The sequence below is a fragment of the Dipodomys spectabilis genome, unplaced genomic scaffold, assembly GCF_019054845.1.
Source record: "Dipodomys spectabilis isolate Male_0828 unplaced genomic scaffold, ASM1905484v1 ptg000231l, whole genome shotgun sequence".
Taxonomy (NCBI): domain Eukaryota; kingdom Metazoa; phylum Chordata; class Mammalia; order Rodentia; family Heteromyidae; genus Dipodomys; species Dipodomys spectabilis.
The window spans coordinates 7,238,967-7,263,335 of NW_024870908.1; the positions used below are offsets into that span (position 1 = coordinate 7,238,967).

At 63.0% G+C, this 24,369-nt stretch overlaps 2 protein-coding genes and 1 long non-coding RNA gene across 3 annotated transcripts; 2 read left to right on the forward strand and 1 right to left on the reverse strand.

Annotated features, from left to right (window-relative positions):
• Positions 1-1,225: 1,225 nt before the first annotated feature.
• Positions 1,226-2,785, forward strand: LOC122123876. Its single transcript, XR_006150454.1, has 3 exons — positions 1,226-1,920; positions 2,301-2,426; positions 2,746-2,785. It is a non-coding gene; the product is annotated as an uncharacterized LOC122123876 (long non-coding RNA).
• Positions 2,786-5,998: 3,213 nt separating this feature from the next.
• LOC122123726 (brain-specific serine protease 4-like) lies at positions 5,999-11,561 on the reverse strand. The gene is given in 7 exon segments (XM_042698144.1): positions 5,999-6,475; positions 7,383-7,540; positions 9,271-9,448; positions 9,450-9,549; positions 9,711-9,882; positions 10,143-10,169; positions 11,456-11,561. Coding segments are annotated over 7 exon segments (1,002 nt in total). The 3' UTR covers positions 5,999-6,214.
• Positions 11,562-18,746: 7,185 nt separating this feature from the next.
• Positions 18,747-23,127, forward strand: Prss27 (serine protease 27). The gene is made up of 7 exons (XM_042698145.1): positions 18,747-18,890; positions 19,598-19,694; positions 20,687-20,713; positions 20,983-21,145; positions 21,830-22,101; positions 22,520-22,689; positions 22,879-23,127. The coding sequence occupies exons 1-7, from the start codon at positions 18,747-18,749 to the stop codon at positions 23,125-23,127; spliced, it is 1,122 nt and encodes a 373-aa protein (XP_042554079.1).
• The last annotated feature ends 1,242 nt before the right edge of the window (positions 23,128-24,369 follow it).

Below are 24,369 nucleotides of genomic sequence, written 5' to 3' on the forward strand. Positions count from 1 at the left end.
CCAAACCTCAGATTCAGGGATCAGCTTGCCTCCACGGCTTCTCTGTTCTTGGACCCCAATCTCTCTGGGCTGATGCGTGTGACACACACTCTGAGAGATTCCCAAAGACTTTTCCTCCCTGTGGTGGGGATTGAACCTAAGATCTCCTGTTTGCACTGTTCCCTTGAGCCACACTCCCAGCCCTGAAAAGGGAAAAAACAGCTGCAAAACGAGGCCCTGGTGTGGCCCAGGGCCCAGGGCCCCGATTCCAACATTGGCGCATTATTTAGTGCCAGTCTTGGGGCTTGAACTCAGAGCCTAGACACTGGCCCAGAGCTTCTTTTGCTCAAGGCTAGCGCTCTACCACTAAACCACCTTCCCAGCCCTTTTTTGGTTCCTAATTGGAGAATCTCATGGACTTTCTTGTGAGGGCTGGCTGGCTTCGAACTGTGATCCTCAGAACTTAGCTTCCTGAGTAGCCAGGACTACAGGCGTGAGCCACCAGCGCCCAGCTCCATGCTTCTAGCATTGTGTACAAGCAGATCATGTTTTCTGTTGTTAATGAGAGATAGGGATTTTTATTCTGTGTGCAGCCCTGTTTATAGAAATGTCCCTCCGTGCTCACCCGTCCCTCAGCTCCACGGGCGTCCAGTGCCCGCGGTGACTGAGCGAGGGGCACGGGCACGCAGCCCCGGGGGTCAGCAGACCGCCCTGCGATGCAGTCTCAGTGCCAAGATCAAAGGATGTGCGCAGCAGCCCTGGGCCGGCCCAGCAGCTGCCCCGTGCGGCCATACCCCGTCTCCCAGCGCCCCAGCACCAGCCCCAACAACCCTCATTCAGATGTGTGATTTCTGTCTCAGCAGAGCCAAAACCCGAGGCTGAGCTGGGAATGTGAGAGGAGGAGGGAGAGAGGTTCGGACAACAGTGAGAAATTCTGTGCTGCGTGGAGAAATGGGTTTCTACTGGTTGTTTTGGGGTATTTTTGGATGTTTATGCTTGAAATCTGTAGTTTGAATCTTTTTCTTGGAATAAGACGTGTCACTGGGTGGGTGGATGGATGGAGAGATGTGTAGATGGATGATGGATGTGTGGATAGATGGACAGATGAATGGGCGGTTGGATGGATGGGTGGATGGACGGACAGATGGACGTGTGGATGGGTGGGTGGGTGGACAGGTGGATGAACAGAGGAAAGAGTAGGTGGAGGAACACACTAGCATTCATCACACACCTGTGGGGACCGGGCGTGGCGTAACACATTTGCACAATTGTTGCTGGTTTAATTGCCATCAGCCTCGGGCGGCTGTTCTTTTCCAGTGTTTCCAGATGAGGGACGGAGGGCTGGAGGTGGAGTCACTCTCCTGAGTCATTCAGATTTCCACCAAGTCCCACGGCCTTCCCGCTGCCTCGGGCTCCGGTGCCCCTCCCCCGCTTGGCTTTTCTTGCTGTGGAAACCAAGGCCCGGCCCGGGCGCGCCGTGTGACCGTGTGACTCGTGGCCCGCTCTGCGTGCCGAGTGGAGGCGCCCGGCTGGGCCCTGCGCCGCCGGCCGGGGGGAGTCAGGGGCCCGGCGCCCCCTTTGCCTCCCGCCTCTGCCGGTCCTCTCTTCCTGGCCCCATCACCCCTCCACCCCGGTGACAGAAGCCAGCCCGTCTCTCTTCCGGAACATTCGGGTCACCTGTGACCACTTCCTCATCCGTGTTCCGGAGCTCGTCTACGTGCTGGCTGCGGATGGCCTCCTCTTACACAACCTTGCACGCGGCCCGCCCGGCCCGGAACAAACCCGTCACAGTCCAGGGCCTGCAGGGCCGGGTGCCCCAGAGTGCGGCCAGCGGGCGCGGGCGGGGATTGGCTGGACGGGCACCGCTGCTCCGGCTTCCACGCCCTTGATTGGCTCCTGCTGCAGTAGTGAGCTGGGGACGGGTCTTCGTAGGGAGACGGTGTGAGTTCAAGTCCCCCCCCTACCCCGGGTGCCATGTGTACCCCTGTGGGGATCCAGGGTGGGGAAGAGGAGACCAGGAGGCCGGCAAAGGCCGGGTGCTGGCCACGGCTTCGGCCCCCTCCTGTCATCTGAAGGGGGGACAGAGGCGGGGAGGGTGGGTGGGGGAGCCCCCAGGGGGCATCGGTGCCTGCAGTTGTTGGAAAATGGGGTTGGGGGTCTGCCGGGGGCCCGTGGGCCCTGGAACACGCGGTGGCTGGCGTTGGTGCTGGATAGGAGGCTGGGGGTCGAGGCCGGGGAGGAAGACCAGCCGCAGCGTGGCGGCAGAAGCGCAGGGGACGCGAGGAGGAGGCCTGGTGGCTGGAGTCTGCGCGTCCTCTTAGTGTAACAGAGCAGTGGAGAGACGGGCTGGCGGTAGCAAGACAACACTTGGAAGTTACTAGCCAGAGGAAGTCATCAGACAAGGTGGACAAACCGGCAAGCTAGAACCTTCCACAGGCACTCAGAAGGTTGGGGCAGGCCCGTGGGGTGCTGGGAGCCCAGGGGGGAGGGGAGGGCTCGGGGGAGGGAGGGGCCGGGATGGAGGGGAGAGAGGACACAGACCACCCACCGTAAAGGAGAGCCCGCTGGCAAAGCCGTCCTCCTGCGGGAGGCTGGGGGCAGGTGAGATCCTGGCCCGGCCGCACTGCACAGACCCCACGCACAGCCCCAGGGCGGGGACGGCAGGGGGGTGCAGGGGGCGGAGGCTCAGCCCCGGGGGACTCTGTCCTCCCCTGCCCCAAATGAGCAAATACTAGCTGGACAACCACGGCTCCCCCATCATCCTAGCCACTCAGGAGGCTGAGATCTGAGGATCCACAGTTCAAAGCCAGCCCCTGCAAGAAAATCCGTGAGACTCTTCTCTACAGTTAACCACCAAAAAGTCAGCCACGGAGCTGTGGCCTGGAGAGGAGAGTGCCAGCCTTGAGAAAAGGAACACAAAAAAAAAAGCAAAGAAAGGGAAAAGCTCAGGAACAGCGCCTCCCCTATGGCCAATCCCTAGGACCGACTCAGAAACCAGCAACAGGAGCAAATAAAGAAACGCTCGTTGCCATCACCATGATCCGCTCGCGATGCTGTGAATGTTGGGGTCCCGCGGGATTCCTCACGCTGGACTCTCATACTCGAGGTCCTAAGAGGCGGCCAGCTCAAGCGGGCGCCGTGGACGCCCTGCCAGCAGGGGTGCCAGGGGAGGGCGGCTGGGAGGAGGGGAGGGGATGGCTGCCCCAGCTTCCCCAGTGCTGTTTCTGGGCCCCTCGCTGGGCTCCCAGCGCCCTGGGCCCCATGGCTCATAACTGCAACTTCTCAGCCTCCACGCGGCGCCGGCCCGGCTCCCATCAGTGCAGGTGTGCACCGGGACCCGAGCAGAGCACACACCTAGGAAGCTTCCAGAACAAGGCTGCAGGGGCGGGTTGGACCCCGCTGCGCCAGGGGACCCCTCCTGGACAGCACCAGCACCCCGGCCCCATACATGCAGGCCGGGGCACTGGAGGAAGTGCTGGCCGCTCTGGGGGAGGGGCCTCGGCTTCCCACGCCACGGCCCAGCCTGCTTCTCAGGCCTGGGGGCCCCTAAGGCTGAGGTCTCCATCCTGGGGCCCTACCCCTCTACCTGAGATCATTCTGGGCATGGATTCTTCCCCCCACCCCCCCTCAGTCCTGGGGCTTGAACTCAGGGCCTGGGCGCTGTCCCTGAGCCTCTCTGTGTTCAAGGCTAGCACTCTACCACTGGAGCCATAGCACAACTCTGGCTTTTTCTGTGTATGTGGTACTGAGGAATCGAACCCGGGGCTTCATGCATGCTAGGCAAGCACCCTGCCACTGAGCCACCTTCCCAGCCCTCTGGACATGGATTCTCAGGGGCTTCTGCAAAGATCCCTCCTCTGGGAGGGGGGAGAGGAAGGAGGGACCTGGTAAGGAGACTGAGCGATCAAAAACAGAAAATCAATCTGGGACAAGAAAAAACCAGGCACCACAGGAGGGAGACTAGGGGAGGAAGAGAGAGGGGCAGGCCCCGGTGGGAGGAGGCGAGGGCTGGGGGGTTGTTGGGGTGAGAGGCGCAGGTGCTGGAGGAAGCCGCGGTGGAGTGGGGAAGAGGGAGGGAGGGAGGCCAGGAAATGAGGTTTGGAAGAGGAAGGTCAGGGACAGTCACCGGCAGAAAGGGCACTGGGTCACAAGGCCAAGGGCCCGGCACCGCCGCCACCGGTGTGGCCGCCCTGACTCAGGCTCTCCAGCTGCTTCCGCAGCAGCTCGTTTGTTTTTAAAGAAACATTCATTGTTTTCTGAAAATAATCCTAAGGTAATCAAAACAATGTGACTGGGGCCAGGCTGTGACTCCGGGCAGAAGCTCGCTCAGCATGCAAGGCCCCGAGTTCCATCCCGGCTCTGAAGAAATAAAGAGGCCGGGCGGGGCGGCTCACTTCGGCCATCCCCGGGAGAACCACGGCTTGAAGCGCGTGTGGACAAAGCACTCGTGGGACTCCTTCTCCACAAAACAAGCCCGGCGTGCTGGGCCACATTTGCGACCCAGCTCCATCACAGCCCCGCGGTGAGGCCCGCGGCCCTCTATAACTAACCAGAGCAAGCAGGAGCTGGCCGGGCTCCAGCAGGATCTGTCTAGCAAAGGCAAAGTCCTGAACTCAGACCCCAGTATGGGCTGGGAGCTGGCGTCTCGCCCCTGAACTCTGAGCTACTCAGGAGGATGCCATCTGAGGATCTCATTTTGAAGCCAGCCTGGGCATTAATGGCCATGAGATCCTTATCTCCAAAGAACCACCCGAAAGCCGGGAGTGGTCGAGTACCAGCCTTGAGTGGAGAAGCTAAGAGACAGCACCCAGGTTCTGGGTTCAAGACCTAGTTCAGGAACCGGAAACAATAACAACAGAAAAGCAACATCAAAAGTAAATGCGTACATGCATTCATTACATAATGATATATATGAAATACATACGAATCGCATATTGAAATAGACGTAAATTATATATGTGATATACTGTATACGTTTATATATTATATATGTGAAATGCGTGTGAATTCTGTATTATGTATGTATACACGCGGACCGCGAGCCACCCCCAGTCACCCAGGGATTACCCGGGGCCGGGGCGGGGCGCTGAGGCCCCCAGTCACCCAGGGATTACCCGGGGCCGGGGCGGGGCGCTGAGGCCCGGGGGAGGGCATAGCCGGTCCCTGGGCGGGCAGGAAGTCGCACCAGGCTTGACGGAGGCATGGCTGAGGACGGAGGGTGAGGTGAGGGAAGACTGGACCGGCCCTCTGCGGAACTGTTTTGTTCCTTCGTGGTGGGGAGGAACGTGTAAGTCAGGCTGAGTCACTGCATGAATCAGCGCCTGGCAGGGAGGGCACAGGCTCAGATCAGGGAGGGGCTCTGATGGTCCAGACTTGGACCTCTCCATCCAAGCCCCCCTCGCCCCGAGCACTGCCACCAGGAGCGGGTGCCCAGGCCTGGAGAGGGGCACCACCCTTTTCTGCTGGGGCTTCCCGCAGGCATGCCTGCCTCGGTGCCCGAGCCTGGCCTCCAGAGCCTGGCCTCCAGAGCCTGACCTCCAGAGCCTGACCTCCAGAGCCTGGCCTCCAGAGCCTGAACTCCAGAGCCTGGCCTCCAGAGCCTGACCTCCAGAGCTGGACCTCCAGAGCCTGACCTCCAGAGCCTGCCCTCTAGAGCTGGACCTCCAGAGCCTGATCTCTAGAGCCTGGCCTCCAGAGCCTGATCTCCAGTGCCGGGCCTCCAGAGCAGTTTCCAGAGCCCGGTCTCCAGAGCTGGGCCTCTAGAGCTGGACCTCTACAGCTGGACCTCCAGAGCCGGGCCTCCAGAGCTGGATCTCTAGTGCCGGGCCTCCAGGTGGTCACAGCCCCGGCCTCCTCTCCCCTCGGGGACGGAGGGCACCAGGACAAAGGCCTGGTCTGGACGCCTGCAGCCAGGCCACCATGCAACCTCACACGGCCCCCACGGACGCCCCCCCACAGGAAGCACGGGGTCTGGAGCGCATAATTTATTGAAATTGGGAGAATAAATATGGGGCAGGGTCACAAAGCGCTGTAAAAATCAGAGCAACCTATTTACATGGCGGGGACAGCAGCGGCCGGCCAGGGGCGTGGCCAGATCGGGGCGTGGCCAGATCGGGGCGTGGCCGACTCGAAGGGTGTGGCCGGGTCGCTGGGCGGTGGCTCGGTGGGCGTGGCTCTCCCGGTGGGCGTGGCCTCCGCCAGCGCAGCCCGCGCGCGCCCCCCAGAGGCCAACGGCTTACTCACCAGGGAGGAGGCGGCCGCGGTCCCGGGCTCCCGCGCCCCTCCCCGGCCCCCGGGGCCCCGTGGTCCCGCCGCCCCGCGGACGCCCGCGGAGCTGCACCCCCTGCACGACCCTCTGCACCCAGGAGCGGTGCGCCAGGAGGTTGGTGTAGACGCCGGGTCGGTTCCGCTCTGCGCAGCCCTCGCCCCAGCTGATGATGCCCCCGAGCAGCCAGGACCCCTCGACCTGGCACATGAGGGGGCCCCCGGAGTCGCCCTGCGGCCAAGGGAGGAGGTTAGGGCGGGGGGGGGGGGGGTGAGCACAGCGGAGGACGGGGGGGGGGGGGGAGGGAGGACTGGGGAGGGGAGGACTGGGGAGGGGGGACTGGGGAGGGGAGGAAGGGAGGACTGGGGAGGGGAGGACTGGGGAGGGGAGGACTGGGGAGGGGAGGACTGGGGGGAAGACTGCGGAGGGGAGGACTGGGGAGGGGAGGACTGGGGGGACTGGGTGAGGACTGGGGGGAGGACTGTGGAGGGGGGAGGACTGTGGAGGGGGAGACTGGGGAGGGGAGGACTGGGGAGGGGGGGCTTGGGGGGAGGACGGGGCAGCTCAGGACCCCGCACTCCTACAGGACAGGCAGCAGCTGGCCCTCCCCCGCCTGCGGGCGCAGGGATGTGGGAGGAGTAGCTGCTCCAGGGCCCGGCCGGCGCTGGCCAACCCAGGGGCTGACCGCGGGAGCCTCGTGCCATGCCTCGGGACGCCCGGCCTCGGGGGCAAGGGGTTCCCACAGCAGGCCAGCTCCTAACCATGTTGGCAGCCAGGCCAAGGGTGGCTCCTGCCTGCGATCCTAGCCACTCAGGAGGCTGAGACCTGGGAACCGAGGTTCAAAGCCAGCCTGGGCAGGAAGGTATGAGACTCTTGTTGCCAATGAACCAGCAGAGAAGCTGGAGGCTCAAGAAATGGACTGCTAACCTTGAGCAAAAAAACGTTAGGGAACAACACTCAGGGGCCTGAGTTCAAGCCCCAGGGTTGGCACGCACACCCCCCAAAAAAGAATGAGTTGGCGCCTCTGAGCTCTAAGTTGCTTGATGCCCAACGGATAGGCGAACAAGGACCTGGTGTCTGTCACCGGCGACAGGGGAGGGGGAGGGGGTGGCCGGGCAGGGCTGATGCGGGCACTCACCAGGCAGGCATCCCGCTGGCCCTCCAGGTAGCCCGCACACAGCATGTCCTCGGTGATGGCTTCCTGCCCGGCTCCCCGCCAGTACAGGAGGCTGCAGATCCCAGAGTCGATGATGGGCACCCTCAGCTTCTGCAGGGTCTGAGGGTGGGGCAGGGGCACTGGGGAGGGAGGAGGCGGTCAGGCCCCAGCCGTTGCCACAGAAGCAAGCGTTGCTCACAGACCTACGAAGCTCCCACCCCCAGGTGCTTTCATTAAACCCGAATTCCAGGTCTCCATCTCTGGACCCGCTGAATCTGAATCTGAAGGTGCAGCCTGAGATTCGCCATCGTTAATAAGTCCCGGGCTGGGAAGGGCGGTGTGCACTTGGAAACCCAGCGTTTGGAAGGTGGAGGCAGGAGCATTGCAAGTTCAAAGCCAGCGTGGGCTACACAGCGTGAGACGCAGCAGACTCTGTAACTAGTGAGCTGATTTTACAAACAATCTCCTTGGGCTGGGAAGGTGGCTCAGTGGTAGAGCACTCACCTTGTCAAGCATGAGGCCCTGGGTTCGATTCCTCAGCACCATATAAATGGAAAAAGCCGGAAGTGGCGCTGTAGCTCAAGTGGTAGAGCGCTAGCCTTGAGCTGAAGAGCTGAGGGACAGTGCCCAGGCCCAGAGTTCAGGCCCCACAACCATCCAAAATAAAATAATTTTTTTTTTTTTGGGAGGGGGTCCGGTTGTGGGCCTGAACTCTGGGCCTGGGCGCTGTCCCTCAGCTCTTCAGCTCAAGGCTAGCGCTCTACCACTTGAGCCACAGCGCCACTTCCGGCTTTTTTCTTTTTGCTTATGTGGTGCTGAGGAATCGAACCCAGGGCCTCAGGCATGCAAGGCAAGCGCTCTACCACTGAGCCAACTTCCCAGCCCTAAAATAATTTTTTTAAAATCTCCTTTAGGCCCCAAGGGGCTAAGCTGTCAGCCTTTCATTTCCTGTTTCTGACACTACTTTATCCAGCAAAGGATCACGCAGTGTCTTCGATTAATGTCCCATTATGCAACAAATGACACCAGGACCTGGGGGCACCCCCACACCCACAAACTGGTCTGTAGACTCCCCAAGGGGGCTGCAACCTGAGTCCCCACACAACTAAGCAGTTCTAGACCAGGTTAGAGCCCCATTTTCCTTTATCTATATCCAGTCTCCCTCTCCCCCTACTCTGTCTTCCAATCTTCATCATTCCTCTGTTGTAGACTGTTTCTGCCTTTCTTTTGCCCAGCCCAGGTTTGCTCTGCCCATCTTTACCTGCCAATCTGTCTCTTTCTTTTGCTTCTCTCTCTCTCTCTCTTTTTTTTTTTTTGTCGGTGGAGCTTGAACTCTGGGCCTGGGCGCTGCCCCTCAGCTCTTCAGCTCAAGGCGAGCGCTCTACCACTTGAGCCACAGCGCCACTTCCAGTTTTCTGGTGGTTTATTGGAGATCAGACTCTCACGGGCTTGCCTGCCTGGGCTGGCTTTGAACCTTAATACTCAGATCTCAGCCCCCTGAGTAGCTGGGATGACAGGCGTGAGCTACCGGCGCCTGGCTCTTCCGTCTTTTGAACCAGTTTGTGTTTCTAGAACCAAATGTTAATCCGATGCCTGCAATTGTGTCTCGCTGCCTCCAGGGGGTGCTGAGAATCTGCTGATTTCCCTTCCTCCAGGCCCCAGCTTGGCCCACCCAGCCCTCCATGCTTGTCCAGCGGCTGTGGTTACCCCAAACACAGCGGGGCACCTCTGACCTAGAGCGTGCCTCGCTGCCCACCTGGGCTTCTGTGACCCCCCATCTTTGGACCCTGGCCTCTGCCCTCTGGCCTCTGCCCTGCTGGTGGCGGGTGTGTCTGAGGGGCTGGGGCGGCCCTGGCGGTGGGGTCCGCACCTCCGTCACGGATGCTCCCCCAGCCCGCGATCCAGCACTGGGTGTGCGGCGGGAGGCGGACGGAAGCGTCTGGAAGGCAGATGGGCAGGACCCGCTCGGAGAACTGGACGGGGGGATGGAGGCGCAGCAGGGCGATGTCGGCGCCCGCGGCCTCCTTCCAGGAGTAGCGCGGGTGGGGGCAGCACCCAGGCGACGCCCGCCCGCTGCGCGCGGGGCCCGGGGCTCCCCAGCTTCCAGGCCCCCAGCAGCACGGAGAACAGGGAGAGCTGCTCCAGGTAACTGGAAGAGGAGGGGGGGGGTAAGGAAGGGAGGGTGCCGCGAGGGGCGGGGAACACGGGACAATCTCGGCCCGGGGACTCCACGGAGGGGCGGCAGGGTCTGAGGGACGCCTGCGAGCTGAGGGCGGGGACCTCGGCCTCGCTGGGCTGCGCCCCACGTACCCCTTGAAGCAGTGGGCGGCAGTGACCACCCAGCGCCTGGTGAGCAGCGAGCCCGCGCAGTGGTGGGTGCCGTTCTTGCGGATGCTCACCACCCACGGCCACTCGGCGTCGCCGCTGTCCTGGCCGCCCACCACCCTGTCCAGCCGCCGCGGCCGTCCGCACTCCGGGGGCGCTGCGGGGGGGGGGGGCCGGTCAGGCCGCCGGGGCGGCGACGCCCGCCCCTGTGACCCCCCATGACCCCCGGCCCCCGCCCTGCCCGGCACACACGCGCCCTGCCCGGCACACACGCGCCCTGCCCGGCACACACGCGCCCTGCCCGGCACACACGCGCTCCGCTGGCTGCCCCCCCCCCGTCCCTCCCTCCCCCCCCCCCCCTCCAGGGCCCACCGTCTCTGCCCTCTGGTCTTTCCCGCGCCCGCCCGCCCCACTCACCCGAGATGGCGGCTGCACCGAGGGTGGCTGAGGACGAGAGAGGCAGAGTGAGGCGCCCCGTCCCCCCAGCCCCCCCTCCCCCTGACCCCCCTAGCCCCCCAACCCCCCGGCTCCCCAGCCTGCCAACCCCCCCTCCCCCAGTCCCCCCGGCTCCCCCAGCCCCCCCAGCCCCCCCTGCTCCCCCCAGCCCCCCGGAACCCCCCCCAGCCCCCCCCCCCGGCCTCCCAGCCCCCCAATCCCCCACCCCCAGCCCCCCCCCCCCGCTCCCCCAGCCCCCCAACCCCCAACCCCCCGGACCCCCCCAGCTCCCCGGCTCCCCCAACCCCCCCAACCCTCCAGCACCCCCTCCATTCCCCCCAGCCCCCCCCCACTTCCTCAACCCCCCCAGCCCCCCGGCCTCCCCAGCCCCCCCAACCCCAGCCCCCCCTGGCTCCCCCAGCCCCCAACCCCCTGGCTCCCCCAGCCCCCAACCCCCTGGACCCCCCAGCCCCCCGGCTCCCCCCAACCCTCCAGCACCCCCTCCATTCCCCCCAGCCCCCCCCACTTCCTCAACCCCCCCAGCTCCCCCAGCCCCCCGGCCCCCCGGAACCCCCCCAGCCCCCCGGCCTCCCCAGCCCCCCCCAACCCCAGCCCCCCCTGGCTCCCCCAGCCCCAACCCCCTGGACCCCCCAGCCCCCCGGCTCCCCCCAACCCTCCAGCACCCCCTCCACTCCCCCCAGCCCCCCCCACTTCCTCAACCCCCCAGCTCCCCCAGCCCCCCAGCCCTCCAACCCCCCCCCCCCGGACCCCCAGCCCCCCCAGCCCAGCCCGGAGTCCCATTGGGGCAGACAAGCCAAGGCCTGGGGCACCGGGACAGCCGCCACCCCCAGGGCCTCCGCCCCGCCCGTGGCACACCCTGGGATCCCCAACACCGGTCCCAGACGCCGGCCTCCCCGGCCCCGGCCCCGGCTCCGTGTCCACGGGCAGCGGAGGTCAGGGCCTCCGCCTGGGCTCCATGCCGGCGCCGCCCGCAACCCAGGCCCGGCCGAGGCGCTGGCCGCGCGGAGGATGGGGAGAGACCCCAGTGTGCCCCCGAGGAAACTGAGGCAAGGGGTCGTTAGCATGCCAGAGAGAAATCACAGGCGTGCACGCACACGCACAGCGCACGCACGGCACACGCACAGCACACGTACACGCACAGCACACGCACACGCACACGCACGGCACACGCACACGCACGGCACACGCACACGCACGGCACACGCACGGCACACGCACGGCACACGCACGGCACACGCACAGCAGGCCCGGGTTCCAGGCAGGGGGGGGCTCACCTGGGGGAACCAGCAGCAGCAGCAGCAGCAGCAGCAGCCGCCGCCGCGCGGCCAGCGGCCCCCGACGGCCCCCGCCCAGGCCCGGGCGCGCTCCGGAACCCGCCATGCGCGCGAGTGGAGCCGGGGCGGCGCGGCGGGGGCTGAGGTCGGCGGCCGGGCTTTATGCTGGGGGTGGAATGCGGCAGGACCGGTCCCGGCTCGGGCCGGGGGCGGCCGGGGCTGGCGCAGGGCGCAGGCCGCCATGCTAGCTGTGCGTCCACGCGGGGCCGCACCCACGCGGGCCTCGCTCTCGGCCGTGGGGGGCAGGGCTGGCCCTGCGCAGTGTTGGGGTCCCTGAGGCCTGGGGAGGTGGCGGGGGCCAGGGCTCGGTACTGGCCCCAGCCTTCGGGGCTTCGGTGCTGTGACTCGGTCCCGAGCTCCTGCCATGCTGGGGCCCCGGTTCCCCGTTACCCCCCTTCCCGGGACACTGTGACTCAGTGCCGGGCCGCAGCGCTGTCCCTGGGCCGGGGCGCAGGGGGCCCGGCCTGACCGTGCCGGGCTGGGGGTTCTCCATGCAGGGGTCCTGGGGTCGCCCCCGACACCCAGCGCCAGCCTCCGGCCGGAAGCCCCGCCCCACCCGCTCAGCCGGGGGCGGGACCGGCCGAGCCCAGGAAGCGTGCGCGTCCCCTGCGTGGGAGGCGGGCGCGGGGACGGGGCGACCGGCCGCGCAGCGGGGGCCTGGGACCCGCGGACCGGGTGCGTGGCGATCGCTGAGCGGATGGATGGATGGATGAGTGAAGGATGAGTGTGTGAGCGTGGGAGGGGGCGGGCCGCAGCTCTGCGCTCTTCATCCCCCCCCTTCAGCATTTTCTGCCTTTCTTCAGTCCTGGCTCAGGGTGCTGGGGACCCACGGGACAGGCCTGCACCCCACGCGGAGCCGCCCAGCTGACACCAGCAGACGTCCTGAGCGGCCGCCAGACTGGTGGCTCAAGCCCATAATCCACGCTACTCAGGAGGCTGAGATCTGAGGATCCTGGTTCAAAGCCAGCCGGAGGAAGGAAAGGTCTGTGAGACTCGTAGCTCCCATGAATCACCCAAAACACGGAAGTGGAGCTGCGGCTCAGGTGGTTGAGCGCCAGCATGGAGCACAAAAGCTCAAGGACAAAAGTTCAAGCTTTCCTCCCCCCCCACACCCATGCTGGAAAAAATAACGAAGACTTCCTGGCACAGATGCTGGGGGGCCCTGGCTCCCGTTCCCGGGGTGTAAACACTTCTGAGAACGAGGCGGAAACTGGGGTATGACTCAACATCCACTCAGCGAAAAGTATTTGCGGAGTGCACAGCGGGCATCCTGGCCTGGCTTCACCTTTGGGGGGGGGGGAGGGCGGGCCGCTCACAGCTGTTGGGGCTTGATGCCAAAGCCCAGCACCTGACTCACCTGCCGTGGAGGTCCCCCGCAGGCTGGGGTGCAGGGGACTGGGGTTGGAAGTGTTACCCCGCAGCCCAGGCTGTGCTCACTCTTGATTCTCCTGCCCCGGCCGACCGAGTGCTGGCACTACAGGCATGCCGTACCACACCCAGCTGGGACGCACTTTGCACCATCAATCAAAGGCTACAAGCTTCTCCTAGTCCTGTGGAAGGCAATGCTGAGCCCTGGGGTGGAGAAACAAGGCCTGGGGTGGCCTCCTGGAGGCCGTGGACACCGAGCTGGGACTGGACACCTTCCCCAGAGTGCCCACCTACGGTTTATTTACAAACTTGCGGAAAAGTTGGCTGCTGCTGACCGTGGTGGTGCATGCCTGTAATCCCTGCACCGTGTGAGGCCAACCTGAGCTGCACAGCAAGACTCCGGCTCAGAATAATAATAATAATGACCTTAATAAGTTAGCTTTACGCAGATTTGTGTGACATAAAGCACATTTGTCACACTGGTGGTGCTGTTCTCATAAGTAGCACCCCAGTTAGAGAGACCCTGTCTCAAAAACAAAATCCAGCCCAGTGCTGTTGGTTCATACCTCTCATCCTAGCTACTCAGGAGGCTGAGATCTGAGGATCACAGTTCAAAGTCAGCCCAGGCAGGAAAGTCCGTGAGACTCTTAGGTCCAATGAACCACCAGAAAACCAGACTTGGTGCTGTGGGTCAAGTGGTAGAGAGCTGAAGGATGGCACCCAGGCCAGGGCTCAAATGCTAGAGTGCTTACAAGTCCAAGGCCCTGAGCTCAAATCCCAGTATCACAGACAGAAGTAGGTGCTGACCTGCCAACCACCCCCAAGGGAGCAGGCTGTAGATGACCACTCAGGTCAGAGGTCACTCCATGTCTGAGATGTGTGGGTGAGCAAGGGGCTGAGGTTCAGGGCTCCGCTCTCCTGGGGGTGCAGCATTTGGGAGCCCTTCTCGAGCCCCCAGAGTGGCCTGGCCACCAGGGTCACCAGGTCACACCTGCCCTGGAGAGGAAGCTAATGAGGCCCTGCCTGCGGCTCACTTCTCCAGCCAGGAGGCGGAGCTCCGGTGCCGGTGGGTCCCCCCGCCTGTCCCCACCCCCACCCCCACCCCATCTGGACACCAGGGACCCGGATTTCTACCCTGCATCTCCATGGAAACTGGGTCCCCCAAATCCCAGCACCCTTGGACCTGCTGGGTAAGAAAAATGCCTCCCCTCTCTCTCTCTCTCTCTCTCTCTCTCTCACACACACACACACACACACACACACGTGCACACACCCACGTGCACCACGCACAAACCTCAGGCCTGGGAGTCATCGTGACTCATCCTCTTCCTCCCACCCATGCCCAGCCAGCTCACACTCAGGGCACCAAGGCCTAGAACGTTCCAGAAGGTACAGAAACTTCCCTCTCTGTGCACAGATGGGGGGGGAGGGCTGGTGGGCCAGAGGCTGTGAGGGACCCCCGCTGTCCCTCCCCTGCCCCTCCCCCCGGTCCCGCGGCCTCAGCGCTGGGACGCACCCCGGCAGGCGCCGCGGCTCACGCCTGCCCGGAGCTGCTCAGGAGGGTGAGCGCCGAGGAAGCCGCCCAAAGCCAACAGAGCCCGGGAGCCTGACCTCGCTGTGGCTGCGGATCTGTAGACGCAGTTAGAAGCCGAGCGGGTCCGTCCGTCCCTCCGCACGGAGGCTTCCAGCCAGACGCGGTGCGCGGGCCGGGCCCGTGATTCCATCCACGCAGAACCGCGGCTGCTGCGGCCCCACGCCCCTCCAGCCCAGCCTGCACTCTCTCTGGCCTCATTCGCCAATGAATGAAAATCACTGACGCGCACTTGTTCTATATTTACGTGCAGGGCATCTTTTCTTTTTTTTTTTCTGAAAATTACACTTTTCGCAGCAGCTGCACATGCTCGGCGGCCCGCGCCATGCGCTTGCAAGTTTGTCCAATCATGTGACGAACTAGCTGAGTACAAACTCTCCATTTTGCTTAGTGAGACAAACTATGGATCACCTATTATTTGTCAGTCTGGGGCTTGAACTCAGGGCCTGGGCGCTGTCCCTCAGCTCTTTTGCTTGAAGCTAGCGCTCTACCAGTTGAGCCACAGCGCCACTTCGGGTTTTCTGGTGGTTCACTGGAGATAAGAGCCCCACGGCCTTTTCTGCCCAGGCTGGCTTTGAACTGTGATCCTCAGATCTCAGCCTCCTGAGTAGCTAAGATGACAGGCGTGAGCCACTGGCCCTGATACTGCTACATTAAGCCGCTCTTACAGTGTAACACATTCTGACATTCCATTCAGTACTCCATTTATGACCTGATCAATGTGTGTTGTAAGGAAATGGAGAAGCCAACACCTAAGAAGGCAAATTCTGAGTGTTTGTCAGAGAGCTGGGGGACTGCTAGTGGACCCCTGCTCACAGGCCAGCGGCCCCGAGGTCACCAGCACAAAGCTGATGCAGGTCAAAACGGCACAACGTGTGAGGAATCAAACCCGACGACAGTGTTATCCCCGGGCAAAGCAAACCAGATGAGGAAACTTCAAACTAATAGAAAAGCAAACCATCTAGGGAATCACAGGAAATCGAGGGCCAGTTATCCAGAGGAGGCACAGATCCTGTGTTCTTACGTCACGTGCATATAAAATTCCATCGTGTAACTAATTACAATTTACTCAAGCCCGCGACCCTGAAACGGATGTTCACTGTCTTCGCTGTCGTGCATAATGTGTCAATAAAATAACCCTGTTAAGAATCTCTGAAAGGACTTCATTACTTCCTCAGGGGAGATTCTAACAGCAAGGAGAGCGTGAGGAAGTTCGGCTCGGGAAAGGCTGTTTTCTTTCCTCTGCAGTACTGGGGTTTGGTTCAGGGGCTGTGTCTTCTGCGCAGGGACGGAGTCATGCCCCCAGCTCCTTGTTTTTAGGAGGCTTTGCTATTTTTCAGATATTGTCTCACATTTTTTGCCCAGGTCAGCATTGGACCCAAGGTAACCCAACCTCTATCTCCTGTGGAGCTGGGACCGCAGGCTTGAACTGCCACACTCAGCTTGTTTGCTGAAATGGGGTCTGAGTACCTTTTGCCCAGTGTGGCCTAGAAATATGATCCTCAATAGACGCTGGGATTATAGAGGTAAACCACCTGTTTTTTTCCCTTGTCTGTTTGTTGGGTTTGTCTGGAGACAGGATCTTACTATGTAATCCATGATGTCCCTGAAGTTACGTACTAATTAGTCTGATTTTTTTTTTTTTTTGCCAGTCCTGGGGCTTGAACTCAGGGCCTGGGTGCTGTCTCTGAGCTGCTTTTTCAAGGCTAGCACTCTACCACTTGAGCCACAGCGCCACTCCTGGCTGCTTCTGTGTATGTGGTGCTGAGGAATCGAACCCAGGGCCTCATGCATGCAAGGCAAGCGCTCTACCACTGAGCCACCTTCCCAGCCTGACTCTGAACTTTTCCTTTCCTTTCTTGATCACAGGAAAATAGAGGTCAAATATTTCCCCTTACACACCTGTGGGATTTGAAAATTGCTTGTTACCCTTGAGGCAAGAAGTAATTCTTCGTTGGAAACCACTTGGCCCGGCAGGGCTCCGTGTCTGCCCCCAGCATCCGATCCACGCAGCTGCTCTCCGTGCCCGCTTCCACCCAGAGCCCCGGCCACCTCACTAGCCCACGAGGACCATGCAGCTGGCCCCGGCTCACCTGGCCGGCAGGTAGGACCGCCAAGACTCAGACAAGATGCGCTGTATCTGACCCTGCCAAGCCCGGCGCGTCCCCGTATGGTGTCTGCTTCCTCTCTGGGGAAAATGCCTGGCCCTTGATGGTGGGCTTTGAGCTGCCGTTGATGGTGGGGACTGGAAGACCTGGAAGTCCTCCTTGTGAGCCGCACTGTGGTAAGGCTGTGGTACTGCTGTGGGAGCCATGGACTCCAGCATGCCAAGACTCTGGCCTTACTGTGCCGAGTACCGCCCTGCTCCCTGCAGTACCAACCTCCATTTGCCACTGGAGGAAACCAGCACCGGAGGCCCCTGGGTACAGACACCTGAGAAGCCATAGCCTAGTGCAGTGCACACTGGGTGAAGCAGAGTTGTTGGGACTTTACCATTTCAGGAACTCCCTGTCCCGGAAGCCAGAAATCCACCTACAACCACCCCACCAGACTTCTCCACGGCTCACACCAAACACAGCTCCCGCACCTCCTCACCACCCCTACACCAAACTAGTAGTGACCAGCGATCCTGCCTGGTGGACGTGTTTTCCCAGATGGCCCTGGTTCGGGGCTAGCCAGGATACCGCCTTGCAGGTCCCTGGCTGTGACTCACCCCGCGTCTGTCGCCCCCTGCTGGCTGAGTCAAGCACAGCAGCTGGGGAGGGGGTGTGTGGCTGCTCTCTGGTGCCCCCTGCTGACCTGATCAAGAGCCACCAAAACCATCAGAGAAGCCCTAAGTGGTCTCGTGGCTCACGCCTGTCATCCTAGTTACTCAGGGGGCTGAGATCTGAGGACCGTGCTTCAAAGTGAGCCTGGACAAAAAGCTGGAAGTGGGGGGCTGGGAAGATGGCTCAGTGGTAGAGCGGATGCCTTGCATGCCTGAGGCCCTGGGTTCGATTCCTCAGTACCACATGAGCCAAAAGAAAAAAAGCCGGAAGTGGCACTGTGGCTCAAGTGGTAGAGCGCTCGCCTTGAGCTGAAGAGCTGAGGGACAGCGCCCAGGCCCAGAGTTCAGGCCCCACAGCCGGACCAAAAAAAAAAAAAAAAAGCTGGAAGTGGTGCTGTGGCTCAAGTGGTAAAGCACTAGCCGTGAGCAGAAAAGCACAGGGACAGCACCCAGGCCCTGAGTTCAAACCTCAGGACTGGCACACATACAGCAAATATTAGCTGGGTGCCAGGCGCCGGTGGCTCACGCCTGTAATCCTAGTCACTCAGGAGGCTGAGATCTGAGGATCGAGGTTCAAAGCCAGGTTGAAAAATCTGTGAGACTCCGATCTCCAGTTAACCATCAGAAAAAGCTGGAAGTGGCTCTGTGGCTCAAGTGGTAGATTGGCAGCAGTGAACACAAAGCTAAAGGACTGCATCAAGGCCCTGAATACCGGTGCGCACAAACACACACACACACACACACACACACACACACCACAATAAACGAACTTGGGTACCTCATACCCATAATCCTAGCATGCAGGAGGACGGTGGGTTCAAAGCCAGCCTGGGCTGTATAATAAGACCCTGTCTCACAAACAAAAAACAAATCCGCCAAGGACACACGGACTAACAGAAGGGCTGGTCCCATGGGTCCCAGGCCCCCAGCTGACCCACTCATTTCTCCACAGCCCTGACTAGCAGCATTCTTCCCCGCTGTGCTAATAAGCCCATACTACACCTACTAGACAGTTCTGTCTCTGTGCTGTGGCTCTGATTTGCATTTAATTACCACGGCTGCACGTTCACTTCCCAGCAAGTGCATTAGCCAAATTAGTTTCCTTTTTGGCAATTTGTCTATATCCTGCACCCATTCATCTTTAGGATTCAGTGGAAGTTGTGTATTTTGGGATAGTTTTGGGGGTGGGTGCTGGTATTGGGGTTTGAACTCAGGACCCAGGTGCTTTCCCTTAGTTACTTTGTTCAAGGCTGGTACCCTAGTGCTTGAGCCACAGCTCCACTTCTGGCTTTTGGTAAGTGGAGACAGAGCCTCGGGGGCTGGTTTTGAGCCTTGAACCTCAGATCTCCTCGGCCTCCAGTACCTAGGGTTACTGGTGTAATGCCGGGCTTGCATTTGCTAATTTTGAGATAGGGTCTCTCTTTGTGCTCAGGCCGGACTGAACCATGATCCTATTTGTGTTTTTCCCTTTGTTGCTGGGATATCCCGTGTGCCACCATGTCCACATGATCGAGATGGAATCTTTCAGCTTTTATGCCTGGGCTGGCCCCGGGGGCCTGGGAGGCCACAGCCTGGAGCATGTCCAGGATCTGGAACACTGCGGCTCTCACACCACGGGGAAACTGAGGCAGGCCCAGCTGGCCCTGTGGGTGGGAGCGGCCCCGCGTGACATCAGCGCAGTGCCCCAAATAACTTCCTGGCTCCGGGACGGGGACGGTTCAGCCACCGGTCCCCATGGCCTTCCTGGACCCGCAGACCCCGCCCACAGCCTTGCCGCCTCAGGGGGGCCCGGGGCGGGGTCCTGGAGGAGGGGGGACCCACACGCACCCCGCTGTGGTGTACAGCCCCACCCAAGGGCCTTGCAGCCAGGCACACAGCAGGTGTCCCATAAGAACTGAATGAATGAATGAATGAATGGAGTGGGTCAGGGAGGACTCCAGGAAGGCCTCTCGGCCTGAGCAGCTCGTCCCTGGGCAGCTCCTGGCAAGGGGCTGGGGACCCAGAGTCCCCCCACACCCCGCAGCCCCTCCTCAGCCCCGCAGGCCCAGGTGCGGGTGGGGGCTCGGGGGTTCAGGGCTGGGTGGCAGGGCAGCGGAGGAGCGGCGCCTCCTTCCTGCCGGAGGAGCCGGGCGGGCTGGGCTGACAGGTTGGGTGGCATAGCAAGGCGGGCTCACCTCCAGCATAAAACCCCACTTCATGGAGCCCGCACCTGGCTAGCAGCTCCCCGCCGCCTGCCCCCGCCCCGCACCCCTCACCGGCCCACGACCTCAAACGCTCCCCACCGCCTCCCCCACCCCGCCACCTGCCCCCCCCCACCTGCACCCCTTACCGGCCCGTGACCTCGAACTCTCCCCAGCGCCTGCCCCCACCCCCTCACTGGGCCGGGGACATGAGGCGGCCATCGCCACCCACACTGCTGCTGCTGCTGCTGCTGCTGCCGCCGCCGCTGGCTGGTGAGTCCGGGGCCTGGGGTTCCTCCACCTCCAAGGGTCCCCTCTGCCCTTCCTGGGGATCCAACCATACATAGCCCCCCGACTCCCTGCACCTGCCTGGAGCAGCAGAACATGCCCCACCCAATGGCGAAGACCCCCCTCCAACTGTCCAGAAGGTTCTAGAAGTTTCACGGGGGGGGGGGGGTGGAAGTGAGGAGAGCAACGTGGAGTCTGTGGGCCCTGTGCTCAGAGGTCGCCCCTGGCTAAATGTCCCCTGGAACTGTTCCCAGAAAGGACAGGGATTCCATGGGCTGCTAAGCTCTTGGGGTCACCCCGCCTCCTGCTGGGTTAGGGACACCTCCCCCCAACCCCCCGGGGGCTGCTCCCCGACCCTGAGAGCCGCCAGTGGCTGTGGGGGGCAGCGGGGCAGCGGCGGGCGCTGGGTCGGCGGGGTCAGCAGGTTCCTGCAGGTTCCCGCGGGGCAGGAGCCGCTTCACATTCCTGGGCGGCCGGCCGCGCTTCCCGTCCCCAGGCCACCTCCAGCCCTGGCGCTGCCGACCGCAGGCCGGGCAGGGCTCCAGGCCCGGGAGGGGGGGCAGAGAGCACTGGGGCGCCCCTCAGGGAGATGTCCCCAACCCCTCGCAGCCTCCTGGTGCTTGGAAGGGCGCCGCGGTTCCCCAGGGGTGTAATGCCAGGGCGCCCCAGTGGGGGAGCCAGCGAGGTCAAGGCTTGTGTAGTGAGCAGAGGGGGGATCCCTGTGACTGCCCCCCCACCTCAGCTGGGGTAACAGCACCCCACCAGGCAGGCCCTGGCTCTTCACACCTGGGTGTCAGGGGGTGGGCCGCAGCAGGCAGGGCCTCCGACGGCCACTCCCGCAAGCCCCGCAAGCTCAGCCCCAGCCAGAGGCAGCCGAGCACCCACAGAGGCTGCCGGTCTTTATGGGATGTGGGGGGGGGGCTGAGATTACAGGGGTGCAGCGCTACACTCAACAGCTCTCCCTTTCTCATTTCCAGGGGCTCAGGAGGCCAAGTCCCCGAGAGGTGAGTGGCCTTTGCTGAGATGCAGGCCAGGGCCGAGTGCGTGGCCCACGGGAGAAGACTAGAAAGTGCCTGGGGGAAGCAGAGCCAGGAAACGTGGTGGCTTCGTGGAGCTGGAGCCTAGGAAAAGTGGAAGGGGGTGGAGCACTGTCCTGGCAGGACAGGGCCCCGCGGGAGCGCCGGCCGGCATCAGGGGCCACGGGGGCCGGGGTGAGGGTCGGGTCGGGGTGGGGAGCCCAGCGCACCCCGGTGAGGCCTCCCACGCTCCCCAGCCTGCGGACGCCCCAGGATGCGGAGCCGGATGGTGGGCGGGCGGGACGCCCTGGAGCGGGAGTGGCCGTGGCAAGCGAGCATCCAGCGCGACGGCAGCCACTTCTGCGGCGGCAGCCTGCTCTCGCGGCGGTGGGTGCTCACCGCCGCCCACTGCTTCTCCAAGTGAGTCCGCCCCGCCCCGCCCCTTCAGCACCCCGGACAGCGGCCGCGCTCCTGGCCAGGGCGCCCTTTCCACCCCAGCCCAGCCGCTGCCCCAGCCCTGCAGTCCCCCAACCCCGAGGCACAGCGCAGCGGGCTCAGCACCGGGGTGTCCCCTACCCCAGCACTGAAGCCAGCCCTGAGCAAGGGGCCGGCCCCCACAAAGACTCCTGGGGTCCCCACACACCACACCTCCTGCCCCACCACAGAGCTGAAATTCTAAAAAGGACACAGGGGCCGGGAAAGGGGTTCCGTGGTGGAGCGCTCGCCTAGCATGCATGAGGGCCTGGGTTCGATTCCTCAGCACCACACACACAGAAAAAGCCAGGAGTGGCGCTGTGGCTCAAGTGGCAGAGTGTGAGCCCTGAGCAAAAGGAGCTCAGGGACAGCGCCCAGGCCCTGAGTTCAAGCCCCGAGACTTACAAAAACCTTGCACTTTACAGCTAGGGTGGGCGGCCCGTGCAAGGTGCGGCCGGCGGAGCCTCCTGCACCCCGCAGGAGGTCGGTGTCTCCCCAGCTCCTCCCCCCCGCATCCCTTCCCGGCTGGGCTCGAGGTGGCCGGGCAGCGGTGCGAGGCGGTGTGGTGGGCTGGGGGACCCCCCGGCAGCAGGATGGGGTGCCCACACTGCGTTCTGCTCTCCCTGCCAGCACCTCGGACACAGCCCCATACAGAGTCCTGCTCGGGGCCCGCCAGCTGCTGCGGCCAGGGCCCCACGCCGTGTACGCCCGCGTGCGGCGCGTGGAGAGCAACCCGCTGTACCGTGGCATGGCCTCCAGCGCCGACGTGGCCCTGGTGGAGCTGGAGGCGCCCGTGACCTTCTCCGACCACATCCTCCCCGTGTGCCTGCCCGACCCGTCCGTCAGCTTCGCGCCGGGCATGAGCTGCTGGGTCACCGGCTGGGGCAGCCCCAGCGAGCAGGGTGAGGACACGCCGGCAGGCCCGGGGCACAGCCCGGCCCGGCGGCCGCCAGAGGCAAAGGCAGAACTGAGTTCCAGGCCGGCATGGGGAGCAAAGCCCTGTCTCGAAAACAAAACGGGGAGACAGGTGGGGTGGGTGGTCTAGCTCAAGTTGGGGTTGCGCCAGGGGAGCATGGGGCCCTGGGCTCCGCCGCCTGCTGCTGATACATAAATGAGGAAATAAGGCAGGCCCGGGCGGCGAGGACCATCTCTTCCCATGGTTATGGACACAAGCCGTCTTCCTCTCATTCAGACCGGCTGGGGAGGGGGGGAAGGGGCGGCTGCCCAGATGGAAGAGCTGCAGAGATGGGGGGACAGACGGAGCAGGCTGAGGCGGGGCGGAGAGGGGGCTCCGGCTGAGCAGCCCCCCCGACCCCCCAGACCACCTGCCCAGCCCTCGGACCCTGCAAAAGCTCTCGGTGCCCCTCATCGACACGCCCAAGTGCAACCTGCTCTACGGCACAGACGCGGAGCCCGACTGGCAGCCCAAGGCCATCCAGGACGACATGCTATGCGCCGGCTTTGCCGAGGGCAAGAAGGATGCCTGCAAGGTAGGCCAGGCGCCCAGCGTCGGCCGGGCCTGCGCGGGACCCCTTGCAGGAGGCTAGGGGAGCTGCACTTCCACCAACACCGCCAGGGCACGCAGGCGGGCCAGGCGGGCAGCTTAGAGCACCCTGGGTGGAGATGGCCCCGACCCGGGTGTGTCCAGCGCGGGCTGACGGGTTCTGCTGCCCCTGCAGGGCGACTCCGGGGGCCCCCTGGTGTGCCACGTGGACCAGTCGTGGGTGCAGGCCGGGGTGATCAGCTGGGGCGAGGGCTGTGCCCGTCCCAACCGGCCGGGCGTCTACATCCGGGTGACCTCCCACCACCGCTGGATCCGGCGCATCATCCCCGAGCTGCAGTTCCAGGGCCGGGCAGGCGGCCGGCGGCGCGACCCTCAGGTTGAGCGGTCCCCCGGGGACGCGCCCGCGCTGCTCCCCATCTTCTGAGCCTGGAGCCCCTTCCGCAGTGTACATTTGTAAATAGTCCTTCGCGCTCCCTTCAAACACCCAGTTGTTTTTATTTCCATTCACCTCCAATAAAAAGTGCCGGCTAGGGCTGGGAAGGTGGCTCAGTGGTAGAGCACTTGCCTTGCATGCTCGAGGCCCTGGGTTCGATTCCTCAGCACCACATAAGAAAAAAAAGCCGGAAGTGGCGCTGTGTGGCTCAAGTGGTAGAGCGCTAGCCTTGAGCTAAAGAGCTGAGGGACAGCGCCCAGACCCAGAGTTCAGGCCCCACGACAGCGCCCAGACCCAGAGTTCAGGCCCCACGACCGGACCCAAAAAAAAAAAAGTGCCGGCTGCTCAGCGGGGATCACTGGGGAGCTGGCCGAGGGAGGGGGATTTCCCAGCCCGGAGAGGTGGGACACACAGGCGGGAACATCACTAGCCCCAGGGGCTGAGGGCTCCCCACAACCATCCCCCTGTCAGAGCCCGGGGAGGATGCCCAGAGCCATGCGGAGGCCAGCCTCCTCCCCGGCCAACTCCAGGCACCACTCAGCCTTTTCCAGCCAAGTCAGCATAACTTGGGGTGCAGGGCACTGTGCCCCCTCCCTCCAGGGCAACCCGTGGGCTAGGAATCTGAAACAATCGATGGAGAGGGGGGAGCCAGGGACACCTGTGCCCACATGTGCCCCCGGGGAGGCCCGCCCTCGAGGGCTCCGCCGTCCTCTGGCTATTCGGCCATGGCTGTGACGCCGGGTCTTCCCCAGATCAGGGTGGGTGCCGGCCCAGGAGGGGCCCCAGCTTCTTCCTGGCTGGTGGCTGGGCTTCCTAGGGAAGCTGCTCACCACAGGCAGGCAGCTATGGCAGACAGGAAAAGCTCCCCGGAGATCAGGGTGGAGAAGAGAAGTGGGTAGAAGTGGATGTGTGGTTCAAATGGTACAACAGGAAAAAAGGAAAGGAGGGAGGGAGGGAGGGAGGGAGGAAGGAAGGGAAGATGGATTTACTTTGTGCAGTTAACAGGAAACGCAGCTGGGTGCTGGTGGCTCACGCCTGTCATCCTAGCTACTCAGTAGGCTGAGATCTGAGGATCATGGTTCAAAGCCAGCCCAGGCAGGAAAGACTGTAAGACTTTATCTTCAATAAACTACCAGAAAACCAGAAGTAGCACTGTGGCTCAAGTGGTAGAGTGTTGGCCTATGAGCTCAGGGACAGTGCCTGGGCTCAGAGTTTAAACTCCATGACTGCAAA